Source organism: Scatophagus argus, chromosome 18 (assembly GCF_020382885.2).
Source record: "Scatophagus argus isolate fScaArg1 chromosome 18, fScaArg1.pri, whole genome shotgun sequence".
Taxonomy (NCBI): domain Eukaryota; kingdom Metazoa; phylum Chordata; class Actinopteri; family Scatophagidae; genus Scatophagus; species Scatophagus argus.
Window position 1 is genome coordinate 10,262,546 of NC_058510.1, and position 22,221 is coordinate 10,284,766.

At 39.1% G+C, this 22,221-nt stretch overlaps 2 protein-coding genes across 5 annotated transcripts; both read right to left on the reverse strand.

Annotated features, from left to right (window-relative positions):
• Window positions 1–7,061: 7,061 nt before the first annotated feature.
• LOC124049509 (inositol monophosphatase 1-like) lies at window positions 7,062–11,472 on the reverse strand. Its single transcript, XM_046371228.1, has 9 exons — window positions 11,432–11,472; window positions 10,412–10,513; window positions 10,156–10,289; window positions 9,939–10,043; window positions 9,546–9,591; window positions 9,347–9,455; window positions 8,876–8,984; window positions 7,585–7,736; window positions 7,062–7,404 (listed from the first exon to the last, which is right to left on the reverse strand). The coding sequence occupies exons 2-9, from the start codon at window positions 10,472–10,474 to the stop codon at window positions 7,277–7,279; spliced, it is 846 nt and encodes a 281-aa protein (XP_046227184.1). The 5' UTR covers window positions 10,475–10,513; window positions 11,432–11,472; the 3' UTR covers window positions 7,062–7,276.
• On the reverse strand, window positions 10,411–22,214 carry LOC124049506 (inositol monophosphatase 1-like). 4 transcript variants are annotated; one of them, XM_046371225.1, is made up of 10 exons: window positions 22,126–22,214; window positions 21,661–21,780; window positions 20,885–21,018; window positions 20,498–20,602; window positions 20,207–20,252; window positions 19,872–19,980; window positions 19,540–19,648; window positions 18,173–18,324; window positions 11,432–16,598; window positions 10,411–10,513 (listed from the first exon to the last, which is right to left on the reverse strand). In XM_046371225.1, the coding sequence occupies exons 2-9, from the start codon at window positions 21,721–21,723 to the stop codon at window positions 16,477–16,479; spliced, it is 840 nt and encodes a 279-aa protein (XP_046227181.1). In that variant the 5' UTR covers window positions 21,724–21,780; window positions 22,126–22,214; the 3' UTR covers window positions 10,411–10,513; window positions 11,432–16,476. The 4 variants fall into 4 exon arrangements, with proteins under 4 accessions (XP_046227181.1, XP_046227179.1, XP_046227180.1 ...); XM_046371223.1 differs by having other exon boundaries at window positions 21,661–21,743; window positions 22,126–22,165; XM_046371224.1 differs by having other exon boundaries at window positions 21,934–22,132.
• Window positions 22,215–22,221: the final 7 nt, after the last annotated feature.

The window sequence follows — 22,221 nt, forward strand, 5'->3', positions numbered from 1 at the left end:
CATGAGGGAACTTGCATTCAAATAAGTTTAATATCCATCCTGTTTCATACAAGTAACAACACAGTCTGGCAGAGGAGAGTGAATCATAGTGCCCTAGTGACTTGGAAGTGCCCAGATATGCAAATGTGTGAGTTGGTGCAATAGATTATTCAAATGCATAGATGCTTTGCCTTTGGGGTTGCCCTGCTGCCGAGCTGTGCTTACTCCCCGTGCGTAATGGCCCCCTTGTGCTGTGTTTCCTCTTAACAGTCGAGGAGGGAGGGGGGAAGCAGTGACTATTTTCAGACGGGCTGGTGACACAAGGTGACAAGGTCTAGCCGGTGACCTCATAGGCCGCCCACACATCTGGGTGGACGAATGGCTGTCTGATGTCCCTTTTCTGGAATTTAACAAGACATCTAGCTTATTGGAAACTGTTTTATCTGAGTAGTCAAGTGCAGTGCAGTTTGTCAGAACAGGAGCAGAAAAGGCAGAACTGAGGAGGCGACACAAATAATAAAGTTAAAACTATTTGCTAACCTTGCAAATGTGTCATCATGTTGTTCATTATTTGAATATGAGCAATTCTTCCATTAAGGGAATAGTTAGTCAGTTACAGTTTAGGACATTTACATCCTTATGGAGAGTTAGATGAGAAAACTTATATTACATTCATGTCTGAAGGGTAAATATGGATCAGTGGATAGTTAACTTAGCACAAAGGCTGGAAACAAAGGGAAACAGCTACCCTGGCTGTGACCCAGTTTTGAAGATAACTAGTAAATACATTTTATCCTGTTTGTTTGAAGAAGTATACAAATGAAGTACACAAGCAGCAGTTGATGCTGGACTGTTCCTTGGTGTGGACTAGTAGCTTCTTGGAGACTCCACTGGTTTCCTGGCAACTGCTCCTGTCGTCTGTGGTCAACTGTGTTATTTGGCCCCAATTGGTTCCTACTGACGATTCAAATCTTTAACAAATCATGCATAGCATATACAGTACAATGTCATTTTAAAAAAGGCTAAAATAATTACTAGGATAATAAATAATTAATGTGTTTGTTGTTATTTTCTGCTTCTGAATGACAAACAATGTGCTCTTATAGTGGAAAGTAACCCAACAACCCTGTCTCATAACCCCAAGTACTTCAACACCTCGGACATGTTCCGGTTGTGTTCACTTAAATTGTTTTTTAATCACTATTTGATTCTATTAAATACTCTTATTAGACTCCAATAATGTTTTCATACAGTTAAATTGTCAGTGTTCAGGTGGTTTTGTCTGGTTATGTCTGCATTCACTTGGAGTGAAGCTGGACATTCAGTCATTTATTCAGTACTATAACTTACAACTATTCTATTAAAAGCGGTTCAGTTTTGGTTTTTGGTGTTTTCATGGGATCTAACCTCAGTAAGAATAATAACTCTTAACTCTTCTATTTAGAGTTCAGAGCTTTCCTGAAATCCACCAGTCCTGTCAATTAAAAGCACAAGGTGAGGCTGGTACAATTTGCGTGCTTATTTGTCAAATTAGTGACTAATGAGAAACGTTCCCTTACTGTGATTTGATCCATCTGCCACTGGTCTAAGGCTGTAACTGCTAATTGCTAATGCCTACACAAGCACCAGGCTGGGATATTGATTCCACATCCTCACATCGCAAACATCTTGAACGACACTGAGGAACCAGTGGCGATAGGCTGGCACATTACAGGACGTCATGGTGCTAGAGGAGGGTAATTTACTGGGACCGTGTACAGGCATGCACGTACTGCTGTGCTCACACTTAAAAACTCCTTAGACTGTAACACATGTGGACAGGTGACAAGTGGTCGGTGAGGGAGCAGAGCGCAAGAAATGTGCTCACTTAGAGGAAAAGTACAGAATCAGCAGATGTAATTAAATCTGGGGTATTAAAAAGCAAAGATTAAGTGTGTGTTTAATGGATCAATAATGACGGACAGACAAGACAAAGAAGATTAATCAAAGTGCTCAGAAAATGGAGCACTTAGGCAAGCAATTAATTTGTCAAGGAAACATCGCAGGGACAAAAAAAAATCTGTTAAAATAAATGTAAGAACGGCTTCGAGGGCTATTACTTAGGATTATCACCATTGATTTTGTCTATATCTGTGTGTGAGTGTGATGTTAATATTACTATCGATTCACCACTTTTGAGCAGTTTTTGATAGACACCACTCACATGCTGCATCTCATTAACGTCCCTTTTAAGATTTCATTACAATGTCTCGACCGTTCCCTCATTTCCTCGAGGAAGGTTATGAATATATCGATCCAGATGGAAAGCATAAGTTCGGCACACGCTTTGATGAAATGCGTCTCAACTTTTTTTTTTTTTTTAGAATAGTGTAATAGTGCATCAAAAACAACTGGGACTGGGAGCCTGCAAGTCAATATGGCTGCCGGCCAGGACAAGCTAATTTCTTTGGCTTTGCTTCAGATGTTTTGCATAACATGACTTAAACTGACTGACAAAAAGAAGAAGGAGAAGAAGAAAAAACAAAAATAAGAAATGAAAGTCGATCTTAGTACGTGTATTAATCCCTGCAAATCACTTAAAGGGAACTGTACTGTATATTACTGGATGCACAGGGCTGTGTATTATTGTTTTGCATTTATAGCGGCCACAAGCCTCTGTTACCTAATTATGACAGCTAATGGTAACAAGTGTAAATTAAAGGGCTCCTGCCTTTTCCATTTTGACTATAGTCATTATTGTTTACTGTGATTCTATGTGCTGGACCCACAGGATCTGCCGACTCAATCTCCTGCGGCCTGCTTTGTTTCTGGCTCTATTGAACCAGAAAAGATGGTCTCTTAGTGGATATCTGGGGGCTTTTCTGCTCGTGATGGTCTCTTTTTTTCTGTGTTCAATTTCATTACACTTACTGACACACTTCTAGACATTAACTGTGTGAAATTAGGAAATCAAACAGCAATGTTATCTCAGACCATTGCTTTACACTCCCCACAGTATTGATTGCAGGGTGTAATATATGGTGGACTATTGATTGTTGAATACATACATTATAATCTAACTAATCTATCATAAGTAATTTCTTCAATTTCTTCTAATTGGACGATAGCTTTCTACAAACAGGTTATTTGAATAATTTTACTCCTTACATCTGTAGCCTGCAAGCACTTCTGCACTCAACGTCTTTGAAAGTAACATTTCCCTTTTTTGCAATATGAATAACCGCCATGTTATCATTTCCAGATTTCAGCTCTCGAACTTTCAACAGTAACCCCAGGGTCTTGCTTCAGCCACTACATCCTTTACCTTTCACAATTTCCTCGCTATATGTGTTCACAGTTCCACCTGTAAATTGGCTTCCCCATCCCCCCCATAAAAAAACAAATTTTAAAAAACCCGATGCATGTCATGGCAACTGCAACACCGGTGTATGAAGAGAAGAGCTGAAAGCTAAGTCGACTGATCAAGTCGGTGATCGACTTAAAATTATTCAGCAGCTACATTAAATAATCAATAAATCAACTGAAGGCATTTTTCAAGCAACAGCGCCAAACTTTTGAGTGTTCCAACTTATCAAATGTTGGAAACGGCTACTTCCACTTACATTGAACAGAATACTTTTGGACCGTTGGTCAAACAAAACAATACAAATGAAAGCACAAGCGCTCAAAAATTAGGTTTGTGTACAAATAATTTGCAACAGTAAATATGTGTTGAAGGAAATGTAATGCAGGCTGCATTATGTTTGCTATTAACAAATGTTGTATAATTTATTAGACAAGTTGCAAAAACACTGATTTGGAACATATCTACAAAATATTCAGAAACAATGCATTTCAGTTGTCTCACACCAAAATATCAGGCTGTGCCATAAAATATCTCCTGGTAGTGACTTCAGTATTAAATTAACCATAAACTTTTTTTATGGTGATATTTGGGCCCTGGAGCATTTGGCAAAAGCTCTGTAAAGGTCATGATGGTTTCAGGTCTGGTTTGATAAAGATAAAGTCTGACTGGGAACACAACGTATTAATCGGTTTATTGTTGAAATAATGATCTTTACATAACCTTAACCAAAGTGTTTTTATTCCCACGACTGAGGTGAGCATTCTTTTTCTGCACCTACCTCTAACAGTGCTATAATAACTATTTTCTGAGACCCCATTGCAATCCAACTTAAACCGCTCCACTCGTGGGGTATGTGCAGGGATTGAACTGACTTCACTGAATCTGACAGGACCCTAAAACCACCTGATAACCTGAGCCACACATACTGCATCTTCAGTCAGGCAACCAAAACAACAATAAATTAATCACTTGGCTTCATCTTGGTAGAAAGTGGGGTGTGAGTTAATCAGCCTCACTAAACCACTAATGACATGTGCCAGAGAGAAATGTTCGTATAAACGAAAAGATTCTTGCAATAATGAAGGGAACTTGACAATGGGAGTTTTGAATGTGACCGTTAAAATCCAATTTGTTGTTAATCGCAGCTCCTCTCAACTGGATCTGAGCTGGTGAGGGTCATGGACACAAGCTCTCTGCATGGGCTGAAAAAATTTAATGCAGAGCATCTTCGTCCAACATGGGGGCAGGTTTTTGGTCCCATTTTCTTTTTTTGGAGTCTGTTAGGATTTAGTTTCTATTAAGTGCTTTCAGATTTTTGCGTGGTTTTAAATTGTCTTGGTATTATGTTCAATATGTCCTTCAGGTCGGGATTCATTTTTACCGGTCTTTAGGTTCCTTGTACCTGCTGTTTTATTTCTGCGCTTATGCTGTTCTTAATTAGCCATTGGAAAGCTGGTCTTCTGAAAACACAAATATTTAATCTCACACCGGAATCAATTTACAGACTTTATGGAGCCATGAAGGTCAATGGCCATGTTTTCATATTTAACCTTCAAATGGTACTATTTACCTCTACATACTACCTTCACTTACACACTCATGATCTGCTTACATACTATTATTAATATTATTATTATTATTTTATTTTGCACTGCAACTTTTACAACTTTTCCTTCACATGTCTCAACAATTCTAAATTAATCAATGACGCATCTGAGTGTATAAATAGTTAATAAGGATCAGCAACATGTAATCATATTTAATCACATACGACTGATTACTCACAAGCAGATCCTTGTGTTATATGACATTTTTAATAGCTTCAAAACTCGCTACAAAATGTTTAATGCTTTACTTCAAGAACCACTTAATAGATTCATCAGTGGTTGGAGTTAGCTCAGATGTTAGGAAAAGTAAAAAAGTATTTGTACATTTATTAGTCCCATAACTGGGAAATTACAGTCTTAACAATAAATGTAATACACAAATACTTCATGCCATGGTTACATGCTGTCAATATATTATGACTGCTCTGTTATCAATCAGTCATTATCAGTCTATAGATTAGTTCAATGTGTCTTTCAGGGCAGCATTATTAGACACATGAATAAACACTCACACTGACAACTACATTATGGTGTATTACAATGTGTTATAAACCAATGATTGATTTTCTATACACTGCTAAAATCAAAATATTTAAATCTTTTGAAAAAATATATTATTCTGTACAATATAAAGCCACCTCGCTTGTTTTAAGAAGTCATTTAATGTAATCAGAATACCGTTATACTGTTATTGTATCTCTTTATAATAAAACTGTCGCTGGTGGTCATCTAATGGCATTCTGACTGAGAGCTGACTCTACTGTAACTGATACACATTTCATAATAACACACAGGCATTTTGGCATGATTTAGCATGAGGAAAACAATGACAGTTTCAAATAATATGCTAAAGTGACTTTTATGTACTTGCATGCGCTTCTCTGACCTCGGTGACATTTACTGTATCATCCTACAAGGCAAATTCCAGCCATCTGGGACTCCAGGCAGGTTCAAGCAAATGTTAATATGTACAAGTATTATTTGGTCTGTTCCACTGCAACACATTACACCCCACCACCACCGCCACTATATGATAGAAAAAAATAAAGTATTAAATTACACATCTGATGGGCAAAGATTTTGCCTTTTGAAATACTGACAAAGAACATTTCTGTCAGAACATCTCATGTCTTCATCATACACCACACAGTAGCAGATGTACTTATCATAATTATACAAAGAAATTGCAGTTATTTATGTTTCAAAGGCACCAGTTCAAAAACATATTCACAGACTCCTCACCTCCTCCCATCTCCTCCCAGCCTCCTGCTGTTATTGTTGCTGCTGCTGTTGCCATTGTTGTTCCTGCTGTTTGTGTTGCTGCTACTCTGTTTGCTGTTCCTTAGCTTGCTCCTGCACCTTTATACCCTGCACTAGTGACCATTCTCATAGCCAGTTGTTAATTTACAGATAATAAAGAACAAGAGTGCAGAAGAGAATTGAAAAATCACCTCATCTCATGGGGTCACTTTTTTCCTTATCATAAGGAGAGAAAAGGTAATGATAAAGCATAATGGGAGTTCAGAGCATGCTGTGCCACAATACACACTTATAATACTTGTGAATTTAATCTGTAAAATTACTGCAAGTTCAACCACCAACATGAAATGAGAGCATCTTAAATATCCCATCTAATTGTTGGTGTATTACTGGCCTCTAGTGGTGAATGTGAATATGAGCTGAAATAAATTGTGCAAACAGCAATAATGCTCAAATAGAGGCTCTCAGGCAATATGGCGATGTTAACTGAAGGTAATTTATATGGCACTTGACAAGGCCAGTGTTTATAGAGTTACTTCAACACTGACTTAACTCAGTGCTAAGGAACGTTGCCTCTAATGAGGGTAATCATCCCTGCAGAATTTCACTCATTTCTATAAGATAATTACACATTAGATTTACATGAGGCAGGAGGAAAAATAGATTCACTGATAGGAAAAATAATTCAGGGAAAATGACCATCAGTCTCTGACTGTGGAGCTTATAATAACAACAATAATAACAAACTTGGCTAAGTCACATTTCATGCAAGATTAAATGCAAACACGGACAGCTTCATGGACATGTGTGCAAATTACAACATGCTACAATGCTACAAAAACATTTAAAAGCACAATCACAGCCATTTTCTACTTCACTTAATATTTTTATTTACAAATCACAAAAGGGCAATCACATGTAACCAGAAGGTTACTTCATTTGGACAATTGAAATCATGCACAGCCAATGAAACACACCCAGTATGCAAATGCAGACAATCAGTGGTGATTACAGCAGACGCTTTTAAGACATACAGATACAAAAGAGTGGACTTTTCTTCTGATAGCAATTTTGAAATGCATTCTCATTTCTCCTGCACTGGCTCGTCATCCCTCGCCACTGGGAATATTTCAATTTCCTTGATGATCCGCTTAGCAATAACCTCATTGTTTGCTGAAACCATCCTTCGAGACATCAAATCAAACGGTCCCCCTAAATTGTCAAACAAAGCTTTTATTCAGAGCGGTTTCACCAAAACACAAATCCTGCTTTTAGCCACAGTATTTACTTACATCCTTCTCATTCATTAACTTTAATTTGTAAGCCACTGCATACACCTCAGTGCTGCTTAAGCAATTGATGCTCTGTGATCAGATTTGAAAGCATACGCACCATCAACATCCATTAGTACTCCTCCGGCTTCTTTCACTATAACTGCTCCAGCAGCAATGTCCCAGCAGTGGATCCCAATCTCAAAGAAGGCCTCCACCGCCCCCGTTGCCACCAGACACATGTTAGTGGCAGCTGTCCCAGACCCACGCAGCCTGTCAGGACAGATCAATTGGAGATGAATGCATACAAGTAGGCTACATTGCCCTAAAAAGGCAGTGAACAGTAACCACAGAGGCAGTGAAGTAGACAAAAAGGGTTGAAACATTATTGCTCTGCAAACTCTACGTGTGAGCAGTAGGCTACTTTAATTGTATGCTTTTTTTAAAAGGCTGATTGTTTTTCTAAACAAAATAATAAAAAAATAAAAATGCATTTACTTTGGATGATTATTAAAGCAAAAGAAAATGCAATATTTCTCTCTGTCTTGTCATTTTTTACTGGTTTGTCTGAGAAAATAAACAATTAGGGAAACAAATATTTGCTAGCGCCTTTAGTAGACTAATGGCAGGTCCTGCTTTTATTCATTCCAATGAGAAAAGTGAAAGTGAGCTCAAATTATGACCAATCCGCCACAAGCCAAGTCTGCCAAACATTCTGACATTAAAATTCTATTTTTCAGACAGATAAATGAGGAGAAAATAAACCTGCTTGTAACCTGCTGCTGTCTCAGCAGCACACTGTAAGAAGACCTGAAGAAACCTGTAGCAAGCATGTCAAGACAGCGGACCAAACCAAGTGCCAAAATAAGGCACAAACATGAACAGTTTTGACGGTAGCTAATGTTGTGTTACTTTGACACGGACAAACAATATCCCTCGGGAATGTTTTATTCTTAAAAATGCCCAGTGGTGAGAGAGTTGAGGAGCTGAGGTGGCGATGCCCACGTAGGAGACGCTGAAGTGTATACCATTTCACATGATGGCACACACATGTTATCGAGAATCTTTGGCTAGCTGTCACTGTCTTTCTAGTATCATGGCAAAGGCAAGCTTTGCAAGCATTCCCATTCCCCATATGGCTCTTGCATTAGCTATCTAGGATGCTGTTTTTCCGTGATTGCAGTAAGTGCAACTATGGCTTTTCAGAGCCAAGAGATGATTAAATCAGAGTGCAGTTACCGTTTTTTTAGCGAGTCACTGCAAATTGCAAGTGCCTTTTTCAGAGAAATTACGCAGAATAGTTATTATAAAGAAAGATAAATGTCATAAAGTCATATTCCAACTCAATTTCGATTTCGTAGGGCAGAAAAGTCCTCCAAATGAGTCAGCATAGCATTGCTAAGACCGCTTACCCATGCACTGGAATGCAGAGAATCTTCTGCATGGTGGAGAAGATCTTTGTCACTTTTTCCTTGCTTCTGTCAGTTCCATGCTCAGAAATTATAATGGACTTATGGATATCTGCAAGGACAGTACGCCAAAGGGGTTATTTGGTTTATTTTACTGGTGTGACAGTGACTGTAAGGGTGGACACACTCAAACAGAAAATACTAGTCAAAGTCTTTCATACTGAAGGTGTGTAACCTTTTTGATCAAGAGGATTCTGCTTGAATGATTTATTAATATGTTGTAAAATATGTAACCTTGAGGTCCTTGATGTGAAAGTGTATAGATATGTCATATTCAATTTCAATTTCAAAAGCAAAAGATAGCACCAGTTTGTGGTGCTGAAAAGCTCAATTTGTGTTATTAGTTCTTTCTTCAAATATGCAAAATATGTCCAAACTTTTGACTGGAACTGCAGAAAAATAAGACATTGTTACCTTTTACATCAGACACCTGAATCGCTTCATCATCACAGAAAGCTCCCTTTCCCTTCCTGGCTTTATACATCTTGTCCTCCAAGCAGCTGTACACCACGCCAAACTCCAGCTGAAAACAGACATAATATCAGCCTTTGCATACTTAGTACGTATAGATTTACTTTCACAGACTGTAAAACTGTTTCCTGTTTGGACATACCTCCTTATTGACGGCAAAGGCGATAGACACAGCCACGAATGGAAACCTGTGAATGAGTAATTTCATGTACGTAAGAAAAAAAAAAGGATGTTAAAATATATCCACCTGTTTGTCTGTGTATTGAATAACTGGAAATACCTGCCAAACTACCCCATTTATGTGGGCTAATCTGAAACTTCTATCTTGCTGTGTTGCTGGCCAGGAGTTCAGAAATTTCAATGAGTTAAAGGTGAAATTTAGATCTAATCAATGGAGTCATTCCATAGCCATATTGTGCAATCAGCAATTACTTCACAATACATTCAAGCCAAATAAATAAATAAATACTGCATTACATTTCAAATGCTTAGTTCAACATAAAATAAGTCTCCTTTAGCAACACTGACATCTTACCCATGCACAAAGTTTGTGGTGCCATCCACTGGGTCTATGATCCATGTAGGTTTTTCAGTCAAGTCACACGCCTGCCCCTTTGCAACGGACTCCTCCCCAATGAAGCTGCAGCAGAGAAGCGAAGGATCAATATGAAAATATGACATACCAATTAGATGCCTCTGTTACAAACACACAAACGTTCTTACATGGGTGTGTATCTGTGTGCATGTCTCACCAGTGTGTGCCAAATTTCTCTTTAAGAGACCCAATGATGATTTTTTCCACCCTCTCATCGGTTTTCGTGACGAGGTCAACCGTGGAGCTCTTTGTCATCACCCTTATTTCACTCTCCCCAGCTTTCCTAATTTCCTAAATGGAAGGAATATTACTTATGAACAGGAGATTGAAATTGGGTACGCTTTGATCATAACAACCTCCCAAATTTTACCCAACACCAGATTTAGACACTATGACAGATGACTCTTACATACCGCTCCAGCTTTTCTCGCCACTTCAACAGCAAAGTCATATGCCTCCTGCCATGGGTCGCCCATTTTGTTTTCCGGTGGTGTTTTCTGGGGTGGGGTGACTTACTGAGGAGAGCATGTAAAATGAATTATGCTTGTAAAAGTGCTGCAATCACTAAATGCAAAAAGTTCGACTTAAATAAATCTAAAAGTTATTTCTTAAAAATTAGTGTCAATCTTAAAAAAAAATGGGCGAATGCCTTTTTTTCTGAGGCAAACAAAACAGAACTTATAAACCTGCATGCTTGGCACACTTCTCTGACAAAACAATGGGTTACACAACACTGCTGCAGCTGGCTGTCTGTTCTGCATTATTCTAAATCACCACCAAAGGCCACAGCTGATTCAGAAACAACAGATGGAAAGTCAGAGGTTCTTCATTAAATACACAAAAATTAAAGCATGTGATTGTTATTTCCTGCATTTTATATTTTACAATTTAGAAAATAACACAGTATTTTGAATTTTGATGTCATTCCTAATTTCACTTAAGTCAAAGTGCTTAGTATTAGCATCAAAATATAGTTGAAGAACCAAAAGAAAAAGTACTCATCATACAGAATAGCCAATTTCAGAATAATATGGCCCTAAGTTATATTAGTGAATTACGATTACTGATGCAAGTTCATAATCAATGACAATACATTATAACTACATTATAATATCGATTTTGTATCAATAATCGGAACCTGCAAACTAACAACTCAACTTTGAAACAAATGTAGTGGGGTTAAAAGTAACCAGTTTTGGCTTCAAAAATGTGGTGCAATAGCAGCATAAAATGACATGAAATGGAAATAAGTTCCACAAAACTAAGTACTGAGTTAGATTCCACCACTGTGAGTGTCAGAGCAATGGCACAGAAGAATAAAGAGTCATAAAGAGTTTCTGGTGATAAAATCCACACACAAAATGAATATTATCCATCTGGTATGATGGGAAACATTAGCACATTTGTGTGTCTAAGATGACAGAAAATCTTACCTTGTGAGTCAGGTGGTGCTGCCAAAGGTTTAACTACTAGACGCTAGTGCAGCTTCTTTTGAAAGACTAAGTTACCTCATTGGAGAGATGAGGCAACTAAAAAGAGCTGGTATGACAGAGTGGGAAAAGTACTAGCACCGCCCTCATCTGTTCTTTTACAGCAACCAAAGGAGAAAAAAAAAGTCTGTGGTTATGAGTACAGACCTGCAACAACATGATACCACATCTACTGTAGTGGATCTATGGCCATATAAGTGGAAAATTTAGGGGTGTCTTTGTAACTTTCCGGAGCCAACCGGAGGTGGTATAATGCGGAGGTGTTGCGTTCAGACACACCCTGGCGTGAACATTTCTGTAACATACGTGTACGCAGCAGCTGATGTGACTAATAATTAAATGCCGAACAGTGCACGATAGAAATTCCATTCTCTTACTGGTATGTCAGATCATAAACCTTTCGCACATAAATCAGACTTGCTGAGCTGAAAATATGTTTTTTTTTAGTTTTAACATGGGATTTGCATGACAAACAAAACTCCTGTCAGTTTTGTATTTCCTGACAGTTTCACAGCTATTGAGTTTTCTCTTTAGGTCCTTTTATTGTATTATTCAACTGGTGGAAAATACTTGGAGAGGCCCCCTGGTGAGTCAGCATACATGCCTGTTTCTCGCCGTGGCTGCTGAAAGTTGGATAAAGTTTTGACAACATCTTCATGAATTGAAATAAAGTAGATACTGGTACATAGATCTACTTGTACCTGTACATTCATATGTCATAAGTTTTCATTCCCGCAACAGTTATCACGAGAACATGTAAAAGCAAGTACTTACAACATCTCGTTGTACAGCGAGGTACCTTAAATGCAAATCAGATCTCCTTGTCTGTGAGAGACTCAGAACATTCAGGACATACTGCAAGGTACAAGTATCAAAAAACAATACTGCAACACTGGTTCAAGTGGACTTAAGTCTCCTGAAGTAAGTAAGTAAGGAATGTTTTGGCCCCAAATGACATCATTTTAACTCTCTTTCTTTCATATACTGCGCTTAAGTCCACAGGGAGTGACAGTTTTGTGAATCTTCAGGCTACAAAAAACAGCAGATAGTTGTCTTGCAGGAAATCATATCTTGCTGCAAGACTGATTGTTCAAATCATAGGAAATGCTGCATGTGTCAAGAAAATTACATTGTGCCTGTTGCTGACAACCTTGTAACATGATGACAGTGGTCCCCAGGTGGATCATTTGCAGTCAGTCTTTGAAAAAGGAGGTAGCATATGTAAAGAGAACAGGAATTCACCATTCCAGTCCTTGGGTTAACTGAGAAATAAACATTTTAAGAGATCAGGTTTATAAATATACACAAAATAAAAATAATAATAATTCTATAAGTTCTACATTGTCTGACACCTTTGTCGGTGTTAGTAAAACAGCACAGCGTGGAATTTTGCAGAGGCTCGTCCAGACATGACGTTCGTCAACGCCACATCTTGCATAACTCAAGTTCACGTGTGTTGAAATACCCTAAACCTGTTTTGACTGTTTGCTAGCAATGACAAGATGAGCGCTAAAGCGAATGTTAAAGGACTACATCCAATCCTCTCCATGCGAGTTAGCAATGTGATGTCGATCAACATGACACTTGCGTTATGCAATGACAACCCTGGCAAACAACACTGTCATCCTACTTTACAAGGATTCACAAGCTGCACAGCTAAAATAAACAGACCTCTGTTGAAGTTAACACATCGGTACGCGGTATCATGAAGAGAGGGTTTTGTTGAAAGTTTTGTTTGACCGGGAACAGCGGGAGAACAGTAGTCACCCTGTTGTCCCTGTTGTGCACTAAATATAAAATGCTCTCTAAAATGGTGGGAGACAGGCTGAGGGAAGTGATAGGACAGGCAAAACAAATACATCAGTCGTGCTGTCTCCCTGGCAGGTCCGTTATGAATAATTTATCCAGGATGACGGATGTTTTGGATGTTTGGTTCCCTAGAATCACAGCTGTAACTGAGGCCTGCCATGATCGTGCAGTTGCTGAAGGTCAACGGTACACTGTGAAAGATGAGCAGGAGAGCAGGAGCTTCAGACAGGTTGTTTCCGGTCTACAGGCCTTTATAATTGTGCCACCGAGGCCCATCTGATTTTGAGCCTTCATTCATGCTAGCATCCCTGTTACTTGGTTATCCCTGGTTACTTTGGCACACTGGGGCCTTTAGCTCAATGCTAATTTCAGCAGCAGGCTTACATGCTCACGATGAATATGTTAACATGTTGCTGTTTAGCATGTTAACCACCTTAGTTTAGCGTGTTATGAACATCTGCTAATCAGCAATAAACACAAAGTACTGTCAAGGCTAATATTAGTGTTGCATTTGGTCAGAAAATAAATCTCTTCATGGTGCTAGACCAACAGTTAGGAGTTATTACAATTCATCATGAGGGGCAGATGAATGTCTGTACCAAATTTTATGTGAATCTATTAAGTTGAGTTTGTTGAGACAATACACTAAAAACCAAAGATATCAATCTGCCAAGAACTGCCAAGTCAGTAGGCCTCATTCTCCAGTGAGCATGAATGTCTGCACCAAATTCTGTAGCAATCCATGAACAGCTGTTTTGACATTTCACACACACAGAAAAGAAAAAAAAAATCAACTTTGTGGTCACAAAGTCAGAGGATCAATCAGCTTCATGCTCTGACGACTGTTAATACGTCAATGCAAAATCCATCACATATCATCTAATAGGTGTTAAGATGGATCAGTTTGGATCAAAGTGGTGGACCTCCGAGATCAACTGTCATTACTATAACCAGGTAGCATGGCTAAAATAAATACATAACATGATGGCAAACCAAGCCAAAGACAGAGCACAAAGACACGTACTGGGGCATTAACAAAACTGAAGAAGCAATTGAAACAAAGGAAGAAAAAAAAACACAAAATCTAATCAACATCTACAGAGCCTGACTCTGCCTTCTCCAGGGACACATTTTTGGGATGTAGCAGGAAAGCATAGCCTTGCCAGTTTTTCAAAGAACAATGGATGGTACTTCCCTTAACTGAAACCAGGACATAGCAGTAAAAGTACATGCTTGGTTGGCTGCGCTATTAATGCCTGTAACAAACAAGTAACAAAAACATTAAATGTCAAAAGATGGCGATGCAACAGGACTAGTTGAGCAATCATTGATGTAAAGGCGGTAGATCGAGGGGGACTTCAGCTGTCCGGCCCTGGTGATTACCCCTGCTGCAGACTAACAGAGACCATTGATTTCTGTGGAAGCCGCGACAGCAGTTTAAAAACCTGGGTTTGCTCAAGTAAAGTGTTTTAAAACCATTTGTCGGTCATCGGCAAGTGTAGGTATTGAAAAAATAAAGAGACAAAAGTCCTTGGAGAGCAGAACTTGAGGCTATTTCATAGAGCACATCAGCCCGGGGGGGCATCCAATGCTCTGCATGTGCAGCATCTACAGCACTGACTGAAAGGGCAGAGGAAATGCAACAGAGAATTTCACATGGTGTAACGGCTTTGAAAAGCTTTTATCTCCCTACTAAATCACAATGTTAGCAGTCTGTGATTTTTTTTTCTTCTGTTTTATGGAGTTTTAGAGGCCTGCTGTGTTCTGTTTATTTGGTTTCCTGTTTGGAGCAAGAGATGCTTTGTCTCTTCATATTTTTTGCTTTATAGGTTTTATAAGGAGGAGATAGTTTATCATCTTTCCAGGTCAGACTGAATATGGACATTTATTTATGTTTGAACACACACGGCTGGTGCGAACCACTAGTCTGGTCTTATGAAGGTGTTCAGAAGCCTGGCTGGAGATTAAGGATGGAGGAATTTTTATTTATCCAACGTAGTTCGAGATAAAATCTGATTTCAGAGCATATGGTCGGGTATAGCAGCTGTTGTTTTCTCACAGTGAAGGAATTATAATGTTGCACGACCGCTGGAGTGACGTAACATCGGAGCAGCGCTGGGAGAATTTACTGTTCTGTTAATTTTCTTGCTTTTGGTGTTGTGGGTGGTTTAATTACATATCTCAGAGGGAATAAGTCATGACACAAAACTGTCATGTTTAATTAAACAAATCAAAGTTGCTGTGTCAGCATTTTTCTGCACAAATGTTTGCGGTCACGCTTCTGTTGCCACTTTTTAGTTCCTGAGTACAGCCAACATGTGGATGCAGGCTGACACCTATCCCTGCAGGGCATTAAAGACAAGTAGTGCTTCAGAGAGAGGCTCTGCACAAGCAGGAGATTTTTATAGCACTTTATATTCATCGACTTCATTTTACCTTTTAAAAAAAAAAAAAACTAAAATATGCACCTATTTTAAAAGAACACCATCAGTTTGGACTTCAACTGAAATAAATAAATCACTTCATGGACACAAAGAAACAGGTATACAGTACAGTAGTTATATGTACGCAATGTCTGGCATACATCTTTTTGCATATCAGTGCAAACCAGTGACAGGATTGGATCATTTTCTTACTGTAAAAACAAATACATCTACTAATTAAATACAATAACCTAAGAATCAAGCCCCAAAGTCCTGTAGAAAAAAGCAGTATTACTGGTAAAACCTGAACACATTTACATTAAAATTATTGTATTGCAATACTGTATGGAAGGATTTTATCAGTGAAGTTCCTTGATTTGGTTATGATAGCATTTGTCCACATAAATAAGTAAAAACAATTAAAAAAAGGCTGACGGATCAGAGACAATACTGTAAAAATAAGCTTTTAAATTTTTTTTTCATTAATCATGTCATTACGGTATAAATAAGTTGAAACAGAAAAGGAATTCTGAATCTGTGAATGTCTAAGTGCAGAATTACAACAATGACAAGAGAGCAGAAAGAAGAACGAAAGTCTAAGCTCTGAATATTTGACAAACCCACTCACCATTCAGAGGTAGGTTTATCGTTGTTTGGTGCTTAAGGCAAAGTTTGAATCGTTACCTGCTTAAGACACGAGTTAAAACATCTGCACGTTTAAATAACTGTTCAGTTGGCTGAAGAGACGGTGGATGTTTACTGGCCTTCCATGTCGTCCCTGCCAACGTGAAACTCTGTTACCTCCTTCGCAATACGTTCTGCTATTTTGCTGCTGCTCGCGACGATTAGCCTCCGTGACATTAGATCAAACGGTCCACCTGGATGAAAAGAGGAAATAATAAATATTACTGTAATTGCATTGCTGTAAAGTTAGTCAGAACATCTTTTTTTTTATTTTGCATGTGTTAACATGTGCGACAACATTTTTCAGCATGCACGTTTCTTTAAGATTTTAAGTCCTTATTGACTTTGATGACTAGTGAAGATTTTTTTAACAAATTGCCTTGTTTCTCAATAAACTAACCTTTTTGTCGTACTGCCCTGTTTATTTTGGGTTTTTCTACACTCTGTGCTTCAAATATTATTGTAAGTAGGCTTAAATGTGAAATATCTATTGATTTTTGCAGTTAAACCCCAGAGAAGATGATTAGGCATCTAATGTGGCATTTGGTAAATCATTTTAAACGGCAAGTGGCAAACTGTTCCTACGTTCACAAGAAATAAGATTTAATTCACCAATGCATTCATTTTGAGATTATATAAGAACAATTTTCAAATACCAAGCTAGTCATAAAGAGGAAAACTGTTGCTCAGTATAACAGCAGATGGTGAAGGCACTGGAACAAATTTCAAAAATGATGATCCCACTCATGTTAAAACTGTGCACAAGTGATGATCAGATGGGCCACTCGGGTCAGTGATTCAAGTCATTAGTAAAGAACACAATCAGTTGCATTTTGTCAGTCACATCAAGACACTTCAGTGTCTTAGCTGCACCACTGTACACAAAGTAATGCAGGAACAACAGCATGACAGGCTCTGAATTTTACAAACCACAAAACTAACTGTGATGGAAGTGGAGGAGGGTGACAGAAACAAGAGGACAGCATGAGGACGGGCAGCACGACTCCAGTCTGTCGGCTGTTCAGACACTTTCTGACTGTCAGTGAAGTCAGCTAAATCACTGATGAAGGAGACAGTGGTACAACCTCCTCTACTGCCGTCCACTGTGGTTGACTCTGACTGACAGCACGGAGAGAAGCTCCATGGTATGGAATGGAATTTTAAAACTGAACTATAAGCTGGTCGCACTCTTCTTCTTTCTCTGACTGTGTGGACATCTGATGTTCCCACATCACGCATGATGGAGGGAGGGATTAAAATACATTTGTGCTGCTTGTCTCATTATTCCAACAAATCCATAAAAGGAGACCAACATTACGCATCAGCGATTCAAACGGGCAGCAGCACAAATCTTAACATACACGCACTCCTTCACTGTACTTGTTAAACATATAGATATATACATACACATACACACACACATATATACATAACGTTTAGGTCCCATGTTACATCAATGGCAGCATTGCCCAAATTTAAAATAAGATTTCGCAAACCTGGCCACTTCCTGTTTCTGGTACAAAACCATTGGCTACCCCTCACTAGCTGTACTCCATCTTTGACTGCTTTTGACAGACACTTGTGAGTCGAAAGAGGGATTAAAAACAAACAACAGGAAGAGTTAGAGACAATAAATAATTCATAAACATTAATAGCTTCTTTTGCTTGCACTGAAAATCAAGCACCCTGTCACCCACTTCTGTCAAATCATCCAGTGAGTCAGTCAGAAGTTGGTGCTTGAATAGCTCAAGGTTTCCTGGTGACTCACCTGAGATGTCCATGATAACTCCTCCTGCTTCAGTAACAACCGCCGCCCCTCCAGCCATGTCCCAGCAGTGGATGCCCATGTGGTAGTAAGCATCAGCTGATCCGCACGCTACCAGACACATGTTGACTGCTGCGCTGCCCGGGGAGCGGATACTGTGGATGGAAACAGGATATCTTGTCTGCACTTGATGGCACGCAATACACTGTTATCCCCTAGATGGTTTTGTAAAAGTCTAGAGAAGAGCAGCACAAAGTTTTTCCCTTGAAACTTAATTGACTGACTTTGTGTGCAAAAGGTCACTCTGTCTGCTATACTCAGATTATGAAAAAATAATTAATAACTAGGGATCTTACATAGCAAGAGCATTTTTACCTCAAAAAATCAGTATACTACAGTACAGAACAGTACTTCAGTAAACTGGTCACATTCCTGTACCTTAGCATGCTTCTTAAACATTAGTGCTCCATTCAACCGGGCATGGCAGCATATTTTCCGGCTGTGTCACGGCTACCAGAGCTGATCACGGCCAAACTAGACAATGGCTGTGATTCCACCAGACACGCTGCAGCATGTTTCAGAAGCGGTTCTCTGCTCTGCTCCACTGAAAATACACGCCTAGTCTATTTTTGACAAACTTCACGTTAACCAGCACAGGACAGACTGTGCTTGGCACGACTGGTGCAGAGATTCAACCTGAAACACCTGGTGCAGACTACCAATTCTATATCACAACAAAATATTTAACTACACAGCACTAAAATCAAGGGAGAATGGCCAAATTAACAAAATCTGAGCAAGTACTGCGCCAGCAAAGTGTGCCGAGTGTGCCCATGGAATCAGTCAGGCTACCAGGGCATCCCTCTACACAGTCCTTTAAGCTGCAGAGTCTGCTGCCGTTCCCACACTGAATTCAAAATGCCTTCAGACGCAGGAGGGATTCATAGGAAACAATGCATGATTGTAATCCTGAATTCCTGTTTCTATTTTTACCTCAGGGATATCAGCCTCACTGCTTACTATGTACTATCCTACTGCTGTATGAAAACTATGCCATATTACTGCTAAAGTAAAAACTAAGTAAAAAAGAAAGTTTTCTTTCTTCTTTCCAGTCTTCAACTGGGAAAGTAAAGGATTTTTCATTTGTGGATAATTAGTCATTTTTAAAAGGGTATAAAAGGAAGGTGCCTCAATACCTAAAACTTACAGTGAACTGCTGCTGTGGAAACCTACCCACACCACACGCCTAAAATCAGATTGCAGGAGCAATTACTTTTAACAGACTTCTTTACGAAGTAATGGCAGGAGTCACCAGATCAACCAGGACTGAAATGTTAAGAATTAAGTATTGTGTATTAGGGTATATTTACCCATGTACAGGGATGGAGAGGATGGTCTTGACGTTGGCCAACATTGTTTTGAACTGTTCAGGATCCTTCTTGAAGCCCATTTCTGTCAGTACCAAGGACTGGCTAATATCTTGAATGAAAAGCACAAAATCTATCACTCAACAACTGACAGCCTGTTCATTCCTCTAAAAACACAGAATCACAGTCAGTAATTTACAACTTATGTCTCTGAGGTGTCACTGTGAAGAGCTAGTTGTGCAAGCAGAAAATATTGCTGTGGTACTGCCTCCGCCTGGTGGATTTGTTAAAAACTGCAGCACTTACGCCTGATGTCATCATTTGACTATATTCACCTTCCTGTCCAGACACCTTTATAGGGACTCCATTACAGAAAGCCCCTTTGCCTCTCCGTGCTGTGTACATTTTGTCTTCAATGCAGCTGTAGACAATCCCAAACTCTATCTGTGAAGACACGAAGCAGGACAGAAAACAGCAGTGATTAAGTGGTGTGGGAGGATGGCTAAAAATAGAACAACAATCGTATTAAAGAGAAGAAACCTAAAGAGAACACTGCTGCGTTAGTCATCTGAAATTCACTGGGTTATCTGGGCAATTACTGTGTGGATGAGTCTTATAATTAAGATGTTGCAGTGTCAAAAACAATGTGTGATTCAACAATAAATCTTACCTCTTTCTTCACAGCGAAGCCAATTGATACAGACACAAACGGGAATCTGCATAAAAGAAATTTACTGCATAAAACATTCATTTAATGAACTCCCTCTAGGTTTAAGCTCAGAGGAATCAATTTCTATTATCAGTTCAGTTTCATCTGTGTTGTCTAATTATCCCTGACAGACAGGACAATCCAAGAGAGAACCTAATTAAAAGATAAAAATAGTTAAAGAGCGACAAAGATAAATGCAGAGCCATATCAGGTTTCTCAATGGTTTGTACAGAATTTCACTGCAGGCAGTACCTGTGAACAAAGTTGGTGGTACCGTCAATAGGGTCAATGATCCAAGTGGGATTGTCAGTTAGAATACTGGGAGCACCTGCTGCTACTGACTCCTCACCTATGAAGCTGAAAATCACAGAACGAAAGAAAAAGAACAAGTTCCACTTGTTACCTACAGTAAAACGACTGATTAAACTTCATACTGTGAACCTGAAGCGATTCCTTTTAACTTTTTAGGAGTCTATACTAGGTGACATTAAGTACATTTTACATTTAGTATTTCCCCATCAGAATTTATTTTAGGTTGTGTAGAGTAGGCTTAGCATTAATTTCTTCATATTTACACAAAACTGAATAAAACCAAATGTTTTTATACATTTGGATGATTGATGATTGCTAGTAAGGTACCTGTGAGTGGGGTACTTTTCCTTGATGGAGGATATAATTAGCTGTTCCACTTTCTGGTCCGTTTCGGTCACCAGGTCAACCGGTGAGCTCTTCTGCATGACGGCGATGTCCATCTGGAGGGCCTCACGGATCATCTGGCAGGAACCAATGACAAATTCAGCGGGGGGGATTTTTTTTGGATGACTGACTACATCTGTTCCCTTAATTAGCCTAACAAGTGGTGTGTTTGGTAACATACAGGTGGCAGCAATTGGTCAGAGATGATCAGGTAAAAGGTCCAGAGTCCAAATATATTTATTATCTTTGTATTTAACATGTTAACACAGTCTCCTAAAATCATGCCCATTTTGCACAAAAGGCAGATATATAACATCACTCTTCCAATCACAGATGGATGTGAATGTCCCATATATGCATGAATCAGGATCACTACGGCAATTCGCACCTGTCTATTGTTCACCTGTACCATTTTATTTATGTTGCTGTATCTCATAACTGTAATTAAAACAGTTTATACAAAAGAAGGTTCATATGTACCTTCTCATCTCGTTTTGGTTTTGTTTCCTGTCTGCCCTTTGTGTAAAGCTGTCTCTTGTTTCTAACAACTATCAGACCAGTCGGTTTTGAACTTTGCAAGACGGATATTTTTGAAGTCTGTCTTCGTTCCAGGCTTTCAAACCTCAAAACTTGTGCTTCACCATGTTTCCACCCAAAATAAAAACGATTTCGTGGCCATAGCATTTAATAGTGCACGTTACGCCAATTACAGTGCTCACCTTCCCAGCCTTTTTGGTGACCTCCACACAGTAATCCATACATTCTTGCCAAGCATCACTCATGTTGACAGGTAGGAGTAAATCTGTTGACGGACGCAGACTCTACCGTTAGATTCCTTCCTGAGGGACGAAAGCGACATTTATTCACAGATCGATTCACAGTCACGATAACGTAAACTTTGTTTGCACGGTGACAGGTGCAACTGGCTGAAGAAAAGGATCGGCTTAACGTTAGATAACTGAAAAACGACTCAATCTGTTGGCGATCATTACCTCTTTAGCTCAATTAGCTTTCTATGCTAGCTAGCTTTTCACACGAATAAACGGGCGCCGGTCAGAGTGGCAAATACAGACGCAAACGTAAAATTTACGGTTTTGCTGGGCTACAGTGTAATGACTTTAAATTTGCCTTGTAATAAACTACAATACCAACAGTTTCCGCAAGCTAAAGCTAGTACAACCAACCTAAAGCAGGGACTTGCTCCCCAGTGTTGACTTTTAGCTGCGGGAGGGTGGAACTAAAGGCAACTCTCGCTCTCATTGGTCAATACGTGCCACTCG

Excerpts from the sequence above, each read along its gene's own strand:
- LOC124049509 (XM_046371228.1), bottom strand. The coding sequence starts at position 10,474 with ATGGGCGACCCATGGCAGGAGGCATATGACTTTGCTGTTGAAGTGGCG. Across the intron at positions 10,044-10,155 it reads GAGAAATTTGGCACACACTG|CTTCATTGGGGAGGAGTCCG; the intron begins GTGAGACATGCA and ends TCTCTGCTGCAG. Across the intron at positions 7,737-8,875 it reads CTCTGCATTCCAGTGCATGG|GCTGCGTGGGTCTGGGACAG; the intron begins GTAAGCGGTCTT and ends CTGTCCTGACAG.
- LOC124049506 (XM_046371225.1), bottom strand. The coding sequence starts at position 21,723 with ATGAGTGATGCTTGGCAAGAATGTATGGATTACTGTGTGGAGGTCACC. Across the intron at positions 20,253-20,497 it reads ACCACCAACTTTGTTCACAG|ATTCCCGTTTGTGTCTGTAT; the intron begins GTACTGCCTGCA and ends TCTTTTATGCAG. Across the intron at positions 16,599-18,172 it reads AGTTATCATGGACATCTCAG|GTGGACCGTTTGATCTAATG; the intron begins GTGAGTCACCAG and ends CTTTTCATCCAG.